Here is a 20445-nt window from a genome sequence, read left to right as displayed (position 1 = left end):
ACATAAAAACAAACAGAGAGTTAAGGAAAATGAGGAGACAAAAGAACAAGTTCCAAATGAAAGAGTAAGACAAAATCTCAGGAGAAGAACTAAATGAAATGGAGATAAGCAATCTACCAAATTAAGAGTTCAGAGTAATGATCATAAAGATGCTCATTAAACTCAGGAAAAGAATGGAAGAACATAGTAAAAACTTTAACAGAGAGATAAAGAACAGAAAAAAGAACAAATGAGAAGTAAAGAATACAATAACTTAAATGAAAAATACACAAGAGGATGAATCAGCAACAGATTAGATAATGCAGAAGAATGGATCAGTGATTTGGAAGACAGTAGTGGAAAACATACAACTAGAACAGCAGAAAGAAAAAAAAAATAAAGGTAGTTTAGGGACTTCTGGGACAACATCAAGCATACTAACATTCACATTATAGAGGTCCCAGAAGGAGAAGAAAGGGACAGAAAACCTATTTGAAGAAATAATGGCTGAAAACTTCCCTAGCCTGGGGAAGGAAGCAGACATCCAAGTCCAGGAAACACCAAACAAGATGAACCCAAAGAGACTCACATCAAGACATGTTATAATCAAAATGTCAATAAAGAGGGAATCTTATGGGAAGCAAGAGAAAAACAACCAGTTAAGTACAAGGGAACTCCCATAAGACTATGAGGTGATTTTTTAGCATAAACTTTGCAGGGCAGAGGGAGTGGCATGATATATTCAAAGTGTGAAAGGAAAGGACTTATAATCAAGAATAGTCCACTCAGCAAGGTTATCACTCAGAATAGGAGGAGAGATAAGGAGTTTCCCAGACAAGCAAAAGGTAAAGGAGTTCATCACCACCAAACCAGTCTTACAAGAAAATTTAAAGAGACTGTTTTAATTTTTTTGTTTTTGTTTTTTAAATAGGCTTCATGCCCAGCATGGAGCTCAATGTGGGACCTGAACTCACAATTCTGAGACCAAAACCTAAGCCGAGATCAAGAGTCGGACACTTAACAAACTGAGCCACCCAGGTGCCAAGGGACTTCTTTAAATGGAAAAGAAAAGGCCATAACTAGAAAGAAGAAAATTACGTAAGAAAAAAAAAATCTAACTGGTAAAGGTAAACATACGGTAAAGGTAGTGGATCAACTACTTACATAGTTAGTATGAAGGTTAAAAGACAAAAGTAGTAAAATCGTCTAGATCTACAGTAATTAGTCAAGAGATACAACCAAAAAACAATCAATAAAATGGCAATAAGTACATGTCTCTCAATAATTACTTGAAACGTAAATCTACTAAATACTCTAATCAAAAGACATACGGTGGTTGAATGAATAAAAAAATGACCACCAGGGCACCTGGGTGGCTCAGTCAGTTGAATGTCCAACTATTGATTTCAGCTTAGGCTGTGATCTCATGGTTGTGGGATCGAGTCCCATGTTGGACTCTGCGCTGGGCATGGAGCCTGTTTGGGATTCTCTCTCTCTCTCCCTCTCTGTCCCTCCCTCTCTCTCTCTCTCTCTGCCCCCTCCCTGACCCATGTGCTCTTTCTCAAAATAAACATTAAAAACAACAACAACAACAAGACTACCTATATGCTGCCTATAAGAGACTCACTTCAGATCTAAATACACACATAGATTGAAAGTGAAAAGGACAGAAAAAGGTATTCCCTGCAAATGGAAATAAAAGAAAGCTGGGGTAGTAATACTTATATTAGACAAGTATTATATTAAAACAAAGATTGTAAGAAGAAACAAAGAAGGGCATTACATAATGATAAAGGGATCAATCCAACAAGAGGATATAACAATTTCAAATATCTATACACCCAACACATGGATAGATCACCCAAACAGAAAATCAACAAAGAAACAGTGGCTTTGAATGATACATTATACCAGATGGATAGATGGACAGATGGATGGAGGGATATATATATACACGTACAAAATCAGCAGAATACACATTCTTTTGAAATTCATATGGAACACACTCCAAAACAGATCACATGTAAGGTCACAAAACAAGTGTCAATAAATTTAAAAAGACTGAAATCACACCAAGCATCTTTTCTGACCATGATGGTACCAACTAGAAATCAATTACAAGAAGAAAACTGGAAAAAACAGAAACATGTGGAGGATAAACATCATGCTACTGAAAACAAATGAAAATGGAAACACAATGTTCAAAAATCTACAGGATAGAGCAAAAGCAGTTCTAAGGAGAGAAGTTCATAATAATGAAGGCCTAACTACAGTAAACAAAAAAATCTCAGATAAACAACCTAATCTTTCACCTACTGAAACTAGAAAGGACAAACAAAGCCTAAGATTGGTGAAAAGAAGGCAAATAATAAAGATCAGAGTGGAAATAAATGAAATAGACTAAAAAGACAACACAAGTGATCAATGAAACTAAGAGCTGGTTCTCAGAAAAGATAAACAAAATTGATAAACTGTTAGCCAGACTCAACAAGAAAAAAAGAGAGAGGGCCCAAATAAAAATGAAAATGAAAGAGAAGTTACAACCAAAACTGACTCTTGGTATTGGTTTGTGAGATCAACCCCCGTGATGGGCTCTGCATGGACAGCACAGAGCCTGCTTGGGATTCTCTCTGCCCCTCCCCTGCTGAGGCACACTCTCACTTGTGCTAAGTAAATAAACTTAAAAAAAAAAAAAAAATCTGAACAGGCCAAATCCTATTAATTAAATTCAACCAGTAATCAAAACACTCCCAACAAAGTCCAGGATGAGATGGCTTCACAGGTGAAATCTACCAAACATTTAAAGAAGAGTTAAGACACTCAGATCAATGCAACAGAATACAGCACCTAGAAATGGACCCACAAACGTATGGCTAACTAATCTTTGACAAATCAGGAAAGAATATTCAATGGAATAAAGACAGTCTCTTCAGCAAGTGGTGCTGGGAAAACTGGACAGCGACATGCAGAAAAATGAACCTGGCCCACTTTCTTACACCATATACAAAAAGAAACTCAAAATGGATGAAAGACCTAAATGTAAGACAGGAAGCCATCAAAATCCTCAAGGAGAAAGCAGGCAAAAACCTCTTTGATTTTGGCCGCAGCAACTTCTTACTCAACATGACTCTGGAGGCAAGGGAAACAAAAGCAAAAATGAACTACTGGGACCTCATCAAAAGAAAAAGCTTCTGCACAGCACAGGAAATAATCAGCAAATCTAAAAGGCAAGTGACAGAATGGGAGAAGATATTTGCAAATGACATATCAGATAAAGGGTTAGTATCCAAAATCTATAAAGAACTTATCAAACTCAACACCCAAAAAACAAATAATCTAGTGAAGAAATGGGCAAAAGACATGAACAGGCACTTCTCCAAAGAAGATATCCAGATGGCCAACCGACACATGAAAAAAATGCCCAACCTCACTGATCATCAGGGAAATACAAATCAAAACCACAATGAAATACCACCTCACACCCGTCAGAGCTGCAAACGTTCACAACGTAGGCAACAACAGATGTTGGAGAGGATGTGGAGACAGAGGATCTCTTTTATACTGTTGGTGGGAATGTAAACTGGTACAGTCACTCTGGAAAACAGTATGGAGGTTCCTGAAAAAATTAAAAATAGAACTACCCTACAACCCAGCAATTGCACTACTATGTATTTATCCAAGGGATACAGGTGTACTGTTTCAAAGGGGCACATGCACCCCAATGTTTATAGCAGCACTACCAACAATAGCCAAAGTATGGAAAGAGCCCAAATGTCCATTAACAAACAGATGAATGGATAAAGAAGATGTGGTATATATATACAATGGAGTATTACTCGACAATAAAAAATAATGAGATCTTGCCATTTTCAACTACGTGGATGGAACTAGAGGGTATTATGCTAAGCGAAATTAGTCAGTCAGAGAAAGACAAATATCATATGACTTCACTTATATGACGACCTTAAGATACAAAACAGATGAACATAAGGGAAGCAAAAATAATATAAAAACAGGGAAGGGGACAAAACATAAGACAGTCTTAAAAATGGAGAACAAACAGAGGGTTACTGGAGGGGGTGTGGGGAGGAGGGATGGGCTAAATGGGTAAGGGACATTAAGGAATCTACTCCTGAAATCATTGTTGTACTATATGCTAACTAACTTGGATGTAAATTTAAATAAAATAAAATAAAATAAAATAAAATAAAATAATTGAAAATGAACTTATTCTATGAGGCCAGCATTACCCTGGTAACAAAACCACAAAGCCCCACAAAAAAATTTACAGACCAATATCCCTGATGAACATAAATGCAAAAAATTCTCAAAAAAAACGATTAGCAAACTGAATTCAACAATACGTTAAAAGGATAATACATGTGGAAGGATAGTTCAATACCTGCAAATGAATGAATGTGATACCCCACATTAACAAAAAGAAGTATAAAAATCACATGATCAGGGGCTCCTGAGTGGCTCAGTCAGTTAAATGTCTGACTCTTGATTTTAGCTCAGGTCATGATCTCACAGTTTGTGAGTCTGAGCCCCGCGTCAGGCTCTGGGCTGACAGTGTGGAGCCTGATTGGGATTCTCTCTCTCCCTCTCTCTCTGCCCCTCCCCTGCTGGAGCTCTCTCTCTCTCGCTCAAAATAAATAAATATACATTAAAAAAAATTATATGGTCTCAACAGATGCAGAAAAGCATTTCGCAAAAACTCAATGTCCATTTATGATAAAAATTCTCAACAAAAAAAAGGGTACACAGGGAACATACCTTAACATAATAAAAGGCATAGATGACAAAGCAACAGCTAATACCATACGCCAACAATGAAAAGCTGAAAGCTTTTTCTCTAAGGTCAGGAACACGATAAGGTGGTACCCAAACTTTTTAATGCTTTATTTATGTTTTGAGAGAAAGAGAGAGAGAGAGAGAGAGAGAGCAAGCTAGGGAGGGGCAGAGAGAGAGAGGGAGACACAGAATCTGAAGCAGGCTCCAGGCTCTGAGCTGTCAGCACAGAGCCCGACACAGGGCTTGAACTCACGAACTGCGAGGTCATGACCTGGGCTGAAGTTGGACGCTTAACCGACTGAGCCACCCAGGCGCCCCCATGACCACTCTTATTCAACATAATATAGGAAGTCTTAGTCACAACAGACAAGAAAAAGAAATAAAAGGCATCTAAGTTAGAAAAGAAATAAAACTGTCATGATTTGCAGATGATGTGATACTATTTACAGAAAATCCCAAAGACTCCACCAAAAAAACTATTAGAACTGGGGTACCTGGGTGGCTCAGTTGGTTGGGCATCTGACTTCAGCTCAGGTCATGATCTCGTGGCTTGTGAGTTCAAGATCCATCTCAGGCTCTGTGCTGACAGCTCAGAACCTGGAGCCTGCTTAGGATTCTCTGTCTAACCTCTTTGTCTGCCCCTCCCTGCTCGCTCATGCATGCTCTCTGCTCTCTCTCAAAAATAAACAAACATTAAAAAAAAAAAAAACTATTAGAATGAATAAATGAATTTAGTAAAGTTCCAGGGTATAAAATTAATATGCATAAATCTGTTGCATTTCTATAGACTAATAATGAAGCAGCAGAAAGAGAAATTAAGAAAACCATCCCACTTAAGCAAGTGCAACAAAAAGAGTAAAATGCCCAGAACTAAATTTAACCAAGGAGGTGAAAGACTTGTACTCTGAAAACTATGAAACACTGATGAAAGAAATTGAAGAAGACACAAATAAATGGAAAGATATTCTATACTCACGGACTGGAAGAATTAATGTTCTTAAAATGTCCACACTACCTAAAGAGTCAATGGACTCTCCATCAAAATACTCTATCAAAATGGCATTTTTCACAGAACTAGAACACATAATCCTAAAATGTCTATGGAACCACAAAAGATCCAAATAGCCAAAGCAATCTTGAGAAAGAAGAACAAAGCTGGAGGTATCACATTTCCTGATTTCAAAGCTATAAGTAATCAAAAGATTGTATATATTACAAAGCTATAAGTAATCAAAAGATTATGGTATTGGCACAAAAACAGACCTATAGATCAATGGAACAGAATAGAGGGTCTAGAAATAAATCCATGCTTACACAATTAATTTTCAACAAAGGGTGCAAGAATATACAATAAGGAAAAGACAGTCTCTTTAATAAACAGTGCTGGAAAAACTTGACAACTACATGCAAAAGAATAAAATTGGACTATTTTCTTATACCATATACAAAAAAATACTCAAATTGGCTTAAAGACTTAAATGTAAGACCAGAAAGCATAAACCCTGGAGAAGAAAACATAGGGAGTAAGTTTTTTGACATGCCTTAGCAATATGTTTTTTGGATTGGTCTCTTTAGGCAAGGGCAATAAAAGCAAAAATAAACCAATGGGACTTCACCAAACCAAAAAGATACTACATAGTGAAGCAAACCATCAACAACACGAAAAGGCAATCTAATGAATGGGAGAAGATATTTGTAAATGATATATTCAATAAGGGGTTAATATCCAAAATATATAAAGAATGCACACAATTCAGTATCACAAAAATGAACAATCCAATTAAAACATAGACAAATGACCTGAATAGACATTTCTCCAAAGAAGACATACAGGTGGCCAACAGGCACGTGAAAAGATCCTCAACATCGCTAATCATCAGAGAAATGCAAACCAAAACCACAATAAGATTATCATCCCACATCTGTCAGAATGGCTAGTACCAAAAAATAAGACAAGTGTTGGACAATGATGAGAAAAAAAGGGAACGCTAATGCACTGGTGGTGGGAATACAAACCAGTGCAGCTACTGTGTAAAACAGTATGGAAGTTCTCCTAAAATTAAAAATGGGGCACCTGGCTAGCTCAGTAGGTAAAGTGTGCAACTCTTGATTTCAGGGTTGTGGGTGTGAGCACTGTATTGGGTGTAGAGATTACTTTTTAAAAATTAAAAGAAAAAAATTAAAAACAGAATTACCATATGACCCAGCAATTCCACTTCTGGGTATTTAACCAAACAAAATGAAAACACTAATTCGAAAAGATACATGCTCTTCTATGTTCACTGCAGCATTATTTACAATAGCCAAGGTATGGAAGCAGCCTAAGTGTCTATCAATAGATGAATGGATAGTGGAGATGTGTGGCATGTGGGTATCACAGAATATTACTCAGCCATAAAAAAAGTCTTGCCAATTGTGATGATATGGATGGACCTAAAAGTTATTATGCTAACTGAAATAAATCTGAGAAAGACAAATACCATTTTATTTTTATTTTTTTATTTTTTATTTTTTTAAATTTTTTATTTTTTTCAACGTTTATTTATTTTTGGGACAGAGAGAGACAGAGCATGAACGGGGGAGGGGCAGAGAGAGAGGGAGACACAGAATCGGAAGCAGGCTCCAGGCTCTGAGCCATCAGCCCAGAGCCCGACGCGGGGCTGGAACTCACGGACTGCGAGATCGTGACCTGGCTGAAGTCGGACGCTTAACCGACTGCGCCACCCAGGCGCCCCCAAATACCATTTTATTTACATGTGGAATCTAAAAAAAACAAATGAACAGGCCACAAACAGACTCAGAAAACAGAATGGTGGTTGCCAGAGGGATGAGTGTGTGTGTGTGTGTGTGTGTGTGTGTGTGTGTGGTGGGGGTGGACAAAATAGGGTACAAATTTCCAGTTACAAAATAAATAAATCATCAGAATGTAATGTGCAATATAGAGAATATAGTTAACAATATGGTAACAACTCTGTATGGTAACTGACGGTAGCTAGTTGTATGGTAGTGATCATTTCATAATGTAGTATACAACTGTTGAAGCACTTACTTTACACACCTGAAACCAGTATGATAATTATATGTCAAGTACACTTGAATTAAAAAAAAATTTTTGTCTTATCTCCTTTATAATCCATTCCCTTCTCCCCGGCTTTCTGCCTCAACAGTTTTGCCGTTTCTAGGATGTTCTACAAATGGAGTCATATACTACATACTATTTGGAGTCTAGTTTCTTTCAGTTAGTTTAACACATCTGAGATTCATTCATGCTGACGTAGGTGTCAGTAGTTCCTTTCAACTGCCGAGTAGTATTCCATTTTATGGGAAGTACCACAACTTGCTCATCTGTTTGCCTCTTGGTGGACAGGTGGGTAGTCTCCAATTCGGGGAAATTATGAATAAAGCTGCTATAGACATTCGTGGACAGGTTTTTGTGTGGATATATAATATTCATTTCTCTTGGGTAATACCCAGGAATAGGATTGCTACATTCATTATACGGTAAATGCTTATGTTTATTTTTTATTAAAAAAAAATTTTTTTTTACATTTATTTATTTTTGAGAAACAGAGTGAGACAAAGCATGAGCGGGGGAGGGGCAGAGAGAGAAGGAGACACAGAATCTGAAGCAGGCTCCAGGCTCTGAGCAAGCGGTCAGCACAGAGCCTGATGCGGGGCTTGAACCCACGAACTGTGAGATCATGACTTGAGCTGAAGTCGGTGGACCCTCAACCGACTGAGCCACCCAGGTGCCCCTGTAAATGCTTATTTTTTAAAAAAAGAATGCTAAACTTTATTTTTTTATTGAAGTATAATTAACACACAGTGTTGTATTAGTTTCAGGTATACAATATAATGAAGCAATTCTACATAATACTCAGTGCTCATCTAGATAAGTGTACTTTTAATCTTCTTCACCTATTTCACCCATCCCCCCTTTTACCTCCCCTCTGGCAACCACCATTTTGTTTTCTGTATTAAGAGTCTGGTTTTTGACTCTTTTTTCCTTTGTTCCTTTGTTTTGTTTCTTAAATATGAGTGAAACCACATGGTATTTGTCTTTCTCTGACTGGCTTATTTCACTTAGCATTATACCTTCCAGGTTCATCCATGTTGTTGTAAATGGTAAGTTCTCATTCTTGTTTATGGCTGGAGTAAACTTTTTCAAAGTGGCTGTACTATTTCACATTTTTACTAATATGTATAAGAGTTCCAGATGTTCTGCACTCTCACCAATACTTAGTATTGTCAGTTAAAAATTTTATCAAAAGAATTTTTTTCCTTTATTTTAGTGGTGCCTAATTGTGGTTTTTAATTTGCATTTCTCTAATGACTAACGATAAGCATCCTTTCGTGTGCTCTTTTATCATCCTCCTATCTTTTTTGCTGAAATTTCTGTTCAAATTTCTTTAATTAAATTTAAGCCATTCAAAAATTTTTTATGTTAATTTTTGAGAGAGAGAGACAGAGACAGAGCACAAGCATGGGAGGGACAGAGAGAGAGGGAGACACAGAATCTGAAGCAGGCTCCAGGTTCTGAGCTGTCGGCACAGAGCACGACGTGGGGCTCAAACCCGTGAACCGTGAGATCATGACCTAAGCCGAAGTCAGAAGCTTAACTGACTGATCCACCCAGGCATCTCCTGAATAACAATCTTCTATCATATGCTTTCAAAAGATGGAAATTAAAAAAAAAAAAAATCCCAATGGTTTTCTGACAAGGACGGAAGATGTGAGGTTGGTGTGGAAAGACAGAGGGCTGTGTGACTGTCTGTGCCCACCAGTGGCTAGGCAAAGAGTCTGGTGCTCGCTGGGGTCTGGTTTCTTGTGGAGTAGCACTTAACAGTTCATCTTGGCAGCCTTTTTCTTTTTTTTTTTAAGGTTTATATATTTTTGAGAGAGAAAGACAGGGAGAGAGAGAATCCCAAGCAGGTTCCATGCTGTCAGTGCAGGGCCTGATGTGGGGCTGGATTCCATGAACCGAGCCAATATCAAGAGTTGATATGCTTAACCAACTGAGCCACTCAGGCGCCCTTGGGCAGCCTGGGTTTGTTTGTTTTGTTTTCTCATTTACATCTGGTGGGCAGCAATTTTACTTTTTTAATTAAAAAAAAATTAATGTTTATTCATTTTTGAGAGAGAGTCAGAGCATAAGCAGGGGAGAGGCAGAGAGAGAGGGAGACACAGAATCGGAAACAGGCTCCAGGTTCCGAGCCATCAGCACAGAGCCCGATGCGGGGCTCAAACCCTCGAACCGTGAGATCATGACCTGAGCCAAAGTCGGACGCCCAACCGACTGAGCCACCCAGGCACCCCTTACTTTTTACCTTTAGATCACATGAAAAGCCTGTTACTGTTTTTCAAGTCTAAATTTGAAGCTCCATGAAAGCAGAAATCATAACCACAGCATAAGGACAGAACTTTATACATAACAGGCATGCAATAAATGCATATGAACTGCCATAATTCTTGGCGCTCTACAAAAACTCAGCTTTGATTTATATTTTCAGCAAGTCGAACTAACATAAGCAAAAGAAATCTTCCACATTAGTGTTATAACGTGTAGCAGCTTTCTTAACCAAAATGTTTTTCAATTGTCCCATCCTTTTAGTTTTCCCTAGTGCAAACATTGGGTTTTTATTTCAAAATTCCTTACCTGAGCTAGAATTAAGCTAGCAACTCTATCTAATATAAAGTCATATTATATTAGGGTTGCTCTACTGAGCTGTATAACCCTGCTTCATCTGTTGAGAAAAGGCATATTTTATCAATGGGTCAGATAGAAAATGAAGATATTCAAAACTTGATTATATGTTCCAGTGGTCCTCACTTCTATTTGCATCTTATGCTGTTAGTGAAATTTGGGTGGATTCTTTTCCTTAATAACACTGATTTCTCAATTTCTCTTATGTGCATGCGATTTTGAAAGGCTTAAATTCCAGACACTGAGACATTATTAAAATTAGGAACCAGTCAGGAATCAACCAGAAGAACTTGAAGCCTGGGCATGGTAATCTGTAGTTCAATCTAAACAGCTCTTAAAGATTCTCCTTTCATAATTCAACACTCCTGACTGTGTACATTAGCTGATTAGACTATGTGAAGGTGGCCACTCTGAGAGGGAACATAGCTAGATTTGGATCCAGCACAGGGGACATCTGGAATGATGAACAGCCAGGAGCCAGGTTTCTAAACAGTCTCGTTTCCTGCATCTTTATCATATTCACACAGCAGTCTGCGCACAGCCTGAGCCCAGGTCTGTCTTTCTCCTAGGAAAGGCTGGAGTCCTTGCATTCCTAATCTACCAATGTGTGCAGCTCTTGCACTTTTAATTTATGAGTGTTTAGGGGGGAACTCTCTGACTTGGGAACATATTGGTTCGGTCTAATGCTTGGAGATTATTAAACTTGGAGCTATGCTCCACTATCAAGTCTACAGATCTTTTATTTAGAAGATATGGTGCTCTAAATGCACAAAGAGCTCCCTGTCACCTTCACATTAAAGCCCCTAGTGCCTGGTAAATGGAATTATATAGCTGTCATCTCCTTTCCCCAAAGTTTTAAGAGTACAATGGGCTCATTTTTTCACACTCCATCCCAGCTTCAGAACTAAGAGACCTACTTTGTATTGATTTAAGGTCTCAGAAATAAATAAACCTGCTTCACTGCTGTGATTCACAACAAATTCATGATACACTATTGCATGATATATTTCAAGCTCTTGCTCTGGCTCTCTTTTTCCTCTGGTGAGTGATGGGGGAGGTGGGAGGTAGTGGGGAGCTGCAAAGCTGACAGCCTGATGGTTATTGGAGATGGCTGCTGACTGCAAATCCAAGAAAAAGACACTGTTGGAGGACTATGGGTTGGGTTTTTTTTTTTTTTTCCTTTTTTTTTTTTTTATGGGGGAGCAGAGGTGAGAAGCTAATTTCCTTGGGTTTCAGGCTTGGGCTGGGGAGAAGAAAGGTTAAGGGGAGAAGATAAGGGTAAACGGAATAGGCAAAGCTTCCAGTGAACGCTAATTTGCAAAGACAGTTATAAACATTTGTAGAAAGAGAGAAAGGTGAAGAAAATCCAGCGTAAGAAGGTGTAACATAGGAATGACTGGAAAATGAAACAGCTGAACTGCTCCATTTAAGGGATCCTGTTAACAGTCCTAAGAAGGCACTCAGCTTGAGTTTAGGGACAATGTTTTATTAGAGGCAGAAAGTGCAGAGACCCTGCATGGCACAGAATCTGTGAGATAGAGGCATTTCTTCACTCTAAAACTCAGGAAGCAGCACAATGCTAGAAGTTGAAACGGATCACTCCAGAGACAGGGTAGAGAGATGACAAAGGGCTACACGTAGAAAGTGAGCCAGAGATTGCTGAGGTGAGAGGTAATAAATTCTAGCATTTTAGATTTGGTTGTGTGCCCTTAGAGCTTTAGAGTATCTCAGTCTACAGTCATCTTCACTGATTCCTGAAATAAGTATTACCTAACTGTGGACCCAATGAGTTTTAACTAAATACAGTTTTACCTAAATACACAGAACCCAAGGGGCACCTGGGCCGCTGTTGGTTAAGCACCAACTTCGGCTCAGGCCATGATCTCATAGTTTGTGAGTTTGAGCCCCAAATCGGGCTCCGTGTGCTGACAGTATAGAGCCTGCTTGGGAGTGTCTTCTGCCCCTCCCCCACCCTCTCTCAAAATAAATAAGTAAACGTAAAAAAAAAAAAAAAAAAAAAAAAAAAAAAAGAATACACAACACCCAAGAACCTCCAACTGTGTACAGGGCCAACAAGTCAGGTGGTGGAGAAGCAGGAGATAATAAGGCTCTCAAAACCTTGCATGACACCTTGCAGCAGACCCCTAACCTACAGAGTACTTCCAACTGGTGTACATTTTAGCTGTTCTCTTATAATTGCTACTTATTTTGCCGTTTTGGCTGGCAAGAATGTTATTTCTGAATCCAGTTTCCTTTCTATCTTTGGATAGCATTTTCATCTTTAATCTGTTAAGACAAAGCCAGATTCTGAAAACAAAGTACATGGGAAAGATTTTGGTTCCATTCAATTCCATACAAGTTACACCATAATACTGGGAGTTGCTTTGTTAATTCTGAACACTACTTTTTAAGAGGAATTGGTCTGTACAATCGAACAGGCTGTAGCTAAATGTGAACTTCATACAGATGAAAGGGATTGGCTCATAAAGTACTGAGCTCCCCTTTAGTTGAGGTTTTCAAGCGTAACTGAATGAATGTTAGGCAGTAACATGTTACAGAGGAAATTTGAACAATGGTTGAGTGGTTGGACTTTTGAGGATCTTCCACTCCCGATAATTATAATTCTATGGCTACTTGCTGTCATCAATAGTTATCATTAACAACACCACTACCACATCGCATTTATTTTTCTGTAATATGGATAAGAAATGAGATTAACAAAGTTTTTAATTACTATTCTTTACAACTCCTATTCCTAATCTTGTTACAATGTAATAACTTCATTTATCACAACATGTAATCTCACTAGTATATAACACCCTAATATGTAGCAACTATTTTATTTTGTTTATATATATTTTTTTAATTTTTTTTTTTAACGTTTATTTATTTTTGGGACAGAGAGAGACAGAGCATGAACGGGGGAGGGGCAGAGAGAGAGGGAGACACAGAATCAGAAACAGGCTCCAGGCTCTGAGCCATCAGCCCAGAGCCCGACACGGGGCTCGAACTCACAGACTGCGAGATCGTGACCTGAGCTGAAGTCAGATGCCCAACCGACTGAGCCACCCAGGCGCCCCTATTTTGTTTATATTTTTAAGTTTATTTATTTATTTTGAGAGAGACAGAGACTGTGTGAGTCGGGGAGGGGCAGAGAGAGAGGGAGACAGAGATTCCCAAGCAGACTCCACACTGTCAGCACGGAGCCTGATGCAGAGCTTGAATTCACAAACTGTTAGATCATGATCTGAAATGAAACCAAGAGTCAGACACTTAACCAACTGAGCCACCCAGGCGCCCCTGTAGCAACTTTTAGACCCTACCTACCCTCCTTCCCAATCTATTCTCTCTCTGCTCCAGCCTAACATGGTTCCCTGGCTACAAATCAATAGATATAGCATAACAGAATACTAAAAATTCAAGAGAATTTAAGATTAAGAGATCCTCTGGTCTTCACCTTAGGGTGGGAAATGTATTTTATAAAAAGGAAATTGAGGCCCAAACAGAAGAAAGTCCGGTTATTTATCTAGTAAATGCAGGGAGCAGAATGATGATAAGTTTTTGTTTGCCTTTTTTTTAATCTAAAAGTTTTGTTAACTTCAAAAAGTTTGAGCATTTATAATAGGTTGTCAAACATAATAATTCCTGAGTCTGTATTTAATGCCCTAGGCAGGGCCTCAGAGCACTCACTCCATCTAGAAGTTCAGTACTGATACTTGTTTTAGGTTCTCCCAAGTCATTAGTTTCCAAGCCACTGTACCCACACAGGGCTCTCTTAGTCAGAGGCAACTTCTCTAATGGAGCTCTGAAGGGAAATTCTACCCTGCAAGATCTCTAAACCAGACAGCTGGGATCAGGCTGAGGGCAGATCATGACTCACTGATGGAGTCAAACATACCTGGTACAGTTTTCTACCAAACCCAAGGAACATCAAATGAAAAAACAAAATGGGGGCGGGTTTGCCCACATTTTGTGTGTGGGTATTGGGGTCCAGGGGAATAGGGTTTGAAAACTAAGAAGATGTGCCCATAGCAATCCTTTCTGAGAACTCATTCATAATGCTAAAGCGAGGCTTACTCAGAAAGGAAGCTCAAATGCCCTCTTTAAAAGGAGAGCGATCCCATCTGGAGCTTCCGGAGTACAGGGACTGTCTATTGTGAAAACAGGTAGTTAGGGACTTTTAAAAATGCAAATTGCTGGTCTGATCCTTAGAGTGATTATGGGCTATTGTATCAACAAGTCCTTAGGGACTACTGTAGACAGATGACTGACACATATACTGCCCTATCAGGACCCAATAGGGTGCCTCTGACGTTAATGGCTTTCCAAAGTGCAGTGATTGTCTTTAGATAACATCTATTGGGAAAGTCAATACATGAATGTACTGCCATGGTGAGGACGGACATTTAACATTTTCTTAAAGGAATTTTTGCCTTCAAAGGATCAGAAAGATGTTGTGTTTATATTTCCTTTCCAGGGTCTGGACAATGTGTTGCAATGAGAAAGAACCCTAAATTCAGCTTAGGGAACACTACAACAGTGTCAGTGACTTACCTATATTAACTCATTTAATCCTCATAAGACCTGGTAAATAGGTACTATTATTATCCTCATTTTACAGTTAATACAACTGTGACCCAGGAAAGCTAAGAAAATTGCCCAAGGTCACACAAGCTAGTAGGTGGCAGAACCAGGAATTAAACCCAGGCAATTGGGCTTTAGTGTCCATGCTCTTTAAATTATGTGAAGTTACAATGCTGCCTCACAGCAAGAGCTAAATAATCTCTCCTTTTTTCAAAAAAATATTTATTTACTATTTTTTTAAGTAATCTTTACACCCAATGTGAGGCTCAAACTCATGACCCCAAGACCAAGAGTCACCTGCTCCACCGACTGAGTCAGCCAGGTGCCCCTCTCTTCTTCCCTTCTTGAGTCTCTTTCATGTTGCATGTCACAAAGTCATGGGTGCATATGGAGAATGTACAGTGCAGGTCCCCAGTCCTACAAGCTTGTGGGAGGAGCTCTGATGTTGCACATAACAGAGTGAGCAACGACTTCACATTTCATATTGCGCAAATACATAAAAATGTGTTTGCAAACTGAGATCCAGAGGACTTGCATCAAGTCTCAAAAACAAGATTAGAATTAGGGCCCTACGGACCTAACATATATAGCCCTAGCCACACCATCATATAATTTCTTTTTTCCTGGCAGATTCAGTGGAAACAGGGGCCTGATCTTGGTAAGGGAGATGAGACTATGGCATCCCGCCCCCCCCCCCCCAAAGCACAAGTTTTATCTTTTATTTATTTTTTTAATGTTTACTTATTTTTGAGAGACCAGAGCATGAACAGGAGAGGGGCAAAGAGACAGGGAGACACAGAATCGAAAACAGGCTCCAGGCTCTGAGCTGTCAGCGCAGAGCCCAATGCAGGGCTTGAACTCAAGATCTTGAACTGCAAGATCATGACTTGAGCTGAAGTTGGACACTTAACCGACTAAGCCACCTGGGCACCCCATGCAGAAGCTTTAAAATGTCACATATCAACTCCTGAACGAATCTATAATCCCATTTCTCACAGTCATTGGTACATGCCTTACCTCCACAGACAATTAGGACAGGCTATAAATTGAAAATCCTGATTTCTCTGTGTATACCTCAAGTCTGGGGGACGGAGTGAGGACTATGGTCTACATCAGCCTATCCACCACCTAATGTATTAGAGACATTACGTAGAAACAGGAATGGTGGAATAGGGGAAGTAAATCTGAAAGTTACTGGAAATATCCAATGGCACCTTGACTCAGAAGTTTATGACTGTACAAACAGTCTCAGCCCCTTAAGGATCTATCTTACCAGTTCCCCAAGCACACTGGTTGCTGCCTTTGGCAGGCTAGCGTGACATTCTTCCAGCAGGTTAGTATCACATCCATCAGGTCTGCCTTACCACTCAATGAGGCATTCTGAGAAATCTGCCACCTACAGCCTACAGTTTGTAGAGCTAAGAACCTATGGTCTTCTACCTTGGGGGGGCATGAAATAGCAGACCCTTACAAGCTTCTCTTATTTATGTCATCATGCCCATGACATTTGGACAAAAAGGGAAATGACCAGGCCTCGTGGATACTAAGCAGAGGGGACTGAGCTCATCTTTTTTTTTTTTTTAAGTTTTTTTATTAAAAAAATTTTTTTTAATGTTTATTTATTTATTATTATTATTTTTTTCAACGTTTATCTACCTTTGGGACAGAGAGAGACAGAGCATGAATGGGGGAGGGGCAGAGAGAGAGGGAAACACAGAATCGGAAACAGGCTCCAGGCTCTGAGCCATCAGCTCAGAGCCTGACGCGGGGCTCGAACTCACGGACGCGAGATCGTGACCTGGCTGAAGTCGGATGCTTAACCGACTGCGCCACCCAGGCGCCCCAATGTTTATTTATTTTTGAGAGAGAGAGAGAGAGAGACAGAGTGCGAGTGGGTGAGGGGCAGAAAGAGAGGGAGACACAGAACCCAAAGCAGGCTCCAGGCTCTGAGCTCTCAGCACAGAGTCCAACACGGGGCCTGAACCCACAAACCGAGTATGAGATCATGACCTGAGCCAAAGTCATACACCCAACTGACTGAGCCACCCAGGCGCCTCTATTTATTTTTGAGAGAGAGAGAGAGAGAGCAAGTGGGGTAGAGGTGGAGAGGGAGAGAGAGAGAGAGAGAGAGAGAGAGAGAGAGAGGAGAGAGAGAATCCCAAGCAGGCTCTGCACTGTCAGCGCAGTGCCCGGTGTGGGGCTCGAACTCATGAACTGTGAGATCATGACCTGAGCTGAAATCAGGAGTCAGACACTTAACCAGTTGAGCCACCCACGCACCCTAGGACAGAGCCCATCTTGAATAAAACTTGAGGACGTGGAAGTTCATGTTCTGATGCAGATTTAGTCTTTGCCAACGGAACTAAGTCACTTTACCGCTTACTGTTGTAGTCTTCCCATCTGTAAAACAGCCTTGACACCACTAGCCCACCCCAGAAGGCAGCAAGGGGCTGGACTGATGTTGATTTTAAGTTTCAAACAGGGTCATCCAGACTGCTTCTAATCACCAGCCCAATGCCTTTTGTTCAAATAGCAAATCTTCTGTGGCACTTATGAAAACCCAGATACTACACCCCTCCTCAACTTGGTAACATTTTGCATGTTTTACAAATAACTACAGGCAACAGAGAACAAGATAGAGAAGGAAAGAGAATATACAAATACTGAGATAACAGGGGGAAAGGGATACAAATATGAATGCAGGAAGCACTTGGAACAAAAGACACAGTGGCAAAGGACAGTGCCTGTGAATAAAATGTGTAAATGTACAGTAAAACCACTGAAAGTAAAAAACAGGAAACTGCCAGAGCATTTATATTTTATTTGCAGGTTACTACTGTTGGCTACAAAAAGAAATCCTTTACAAAGTAAGAGTCTTTGGAAGCAAAAAGGTAGGAAGGTCTGAACTAATTAAAAACAGGTCGGCTAACGACAGGCAACATCACGTGTGCACTGAGATGGAGTGTAGCCATAAAAGCTTGACACATACATGCAATGTATTAAGTTGGGAATGTGTGTCTCTCCAGCTTCATATCTATTAAAGGAACAAACAATTTACATGTTGCTGTATTACAGAAGTATGATATGTGGTGTGTCAACCCTTTCTCTTCAAATTGAACCATGTTAAGTCAAATCAGTGATGGGGGGGGTTGGGGGTGGGGAGGGGAGGAGAAAAGCAGGGAGAAAGAAAGTTTCAAAAAAATCTCTGCCTCAGCAAAAGTTTTCATTAAAATTTTAGACAAATGATCCCTGTGTCCTTCTCCCTTGCTGCCTGGGGCTCCATGCTATTTCTATGCAAATAACAACCTCGTGGTTTATATCTTATTATTTCCACCGGAGCTGCAGCGACATGACCTGAGACGTGTAAGAGGTTGGGGGTGGGGGGGTGGGTGGGTGGGAATTGGAGAGGAGAGAGAAAGAGAGAGAAAAAGAGAGGGAGAAAGGGAGAGAGAGATGGAGTGGGTGTTCACTCAAGTGTGAAAAAATATTGTCAGGAGTGAGCGTCAAGAACAAAAAAAAAATTGCAGGGATAACGTGTTTATTTCAGTCCCCCCACCCCCACCCCCCACCCCCCACCCTACCCCCCCTTGCAAACCAGCACCTTTTAAAATTCATTGGGCATCAGGCGATCATGCACAATCCATCTGCTTTCACTTTATCATTTGCATTTCATGCCTCCTGGCTTTTGATGTGCTGATACTTTGATGCAGTCAGGAGACGCGCATTATCATTATTTCAATTTTCAAAGGGGTCAACGGGATCGGCACTTGCACACACAGATTTCTTTTTTCCTACAACCTCTGCACACCCCTCCTTTCCTATTCTTCACCCCAATGTTTAACATAAAGGATGAAGACTCAAAAAGGCGGGGGTCAAATGTTTACAGTCTAAAAGCTTGCATATACCACCTACATTTCCACTTTGCACAGGTACACGCATACTCGAGCAAAATAGTCAAGGCTTAAGGAGGTTCTACAGTGTTTTCAGACACACACAAAGACTTTCTCACATATGGATACTCAGGGAGGCACACGGAGAGAGAGGGATCTGGAAGCAAGATACAGACACAAAGAGACAAGAGAGACCAGCACTCACGCAGGAAGAGACACGCACTCAAAGTAACCTGCACACACCCATAAGAGACATTCCCTCAGAAAGAAAGGCACACAGAGATGTTGAAAGATACTAGTACACACAAAGACGAAACATGCAAAAGGAGTGAGTCAGAGGGAGCAATCTATGCTTGCAGCTTCCGTATAGTTTCCTTTTTCATACTGGATAGGCAAAGGGGCGGATAGGACGTTCTGAATGAATTTGCATGAAATCGGGTGTCTTCCAACAACACGTCTGTGTACTTAAGAGGCACTGACATGAAGACAGTGAAGCAGGCAGAGCAGGATTAGGTAACCTTTATAACTTGATCACTCCCTTCAGCTACAAATGATCATGTCCTTCTGGAAATGAGCATTGTCTGGTAAGTTACAGCTGCAGCTTTCCTTGTCCTTTCCCCTGCAACCACACTTCTCCTCTAACAAGCAGCCCTGCAGGCTAGGAAGAAGGGGAACATAATAAATCTCATCAGAACAATTCAACTAGATTTTAAGAAAAATTCCCTAATGCTTCCTTTATGACACAAATGAAATTCAACTGGCAAGTTTTTAGGCAAAAAACAAAAACCAAACAAACAAAACCCCCCAGCAGTAGTAACAATACCTTTGCTTTGTGTATTATTCTTTGTGTATAACATGTTCATAGGGAGAAAATAAGAAAATGTAATGAAATACCTTCAGAAATTAGCTCTCTGTCCAGGTATGGGAATACTCGTGTCTTTTTTAAATTCCATCTTTACAGATAATCATACCTACAATTCTTTGCGACATTCATCAATATCTCATCCTAAGAAGGTATCCAAAAGAGCAACTTAAAAAAAAAATTAAGACTCTCAGCAGTTTCTCCCACTGCAATAATCTCCTTCAGTAGTGGCAGTTCACAATGTCTATTTTTAAGCTACTCTCCTAAAGGGGAGTGGGGTATGCAAGTTTGCCATTGTTAGCACAGCTCTGCCTTTCCTTGGAGGGAAAAGCAAGCCCAGAGAAGGATACAGACCTCTTAAGGAATGCAGAGAGCAAACTGCATCAGACGATTCTCCTCATTTCTGACATCTCCAAAAGCTAATTGGACCAATGGATATATCCACTTTTAAAAAATGAGGTAACAGGACACTTACTTCCTATCCTTCCACTGCAAAGTCAAGGCTTGATAAAGTTTGCACAAGTCCAGTAAACCCAGTAGTTGATACAATTCAGCGTGCATATAACTCCACAAGATAAATCATCAAATCGTATAAGAGAGAAGAAAAGGGAACTGAAATTGTAATGAGGACC

At 39.9% G+C, this 20445-nt stretch overlaps 1 protein-coding gene across 22 annotated transcripts in view; it reads right to left on the bottom strand.

Moving 5' to 3' along the window:
• Nucleotides 1-20445, bottom strand: part of ACACA (acetyl-CoA carboxylase alpha) — a 278038-nt gene that overhangs the window by 49659 nt on the left and 207934 nt on the right. The window contains exon 46 of one of the 22 annotated variants that reach the window (XM_045490618.1): nt 17868-19609. The exons of the other annotated variants lie outside the window; for them this stretch is intronic. Coding sequence (XP_045346574.1) covers nt 19541-19609 — 69 coding nt within the window. The 3' untranslated portion in view covers nt 17868-19540. Of the gene's footprint in view, nt 1-17867; nt 19610-20445 lie in introns of those variants that run through there. 22 annotated transcript variants of the gene reach the window in all.

Source organism: Leopardus geoffroyi, chromosome E1 (assembly GCF_018350155.1).
Source record: "Leopardus geoffroyi isolate Oge1 chromosome E1, O.geoffroyi_Oge1_pat1.0, whole genome shotgun sequence".
Lineage (NCBI taxonomy): Eukaryota > Metazoa > Chordata > Mammalia > Carnivora > Felidae > Leopardus > Leopardus geoffroyi.
The sequence above is the reverse complement of the archived record's forward strand: the minus strand, read 5'-3'. Positions and strand labels throughout refer to the sequence as shown.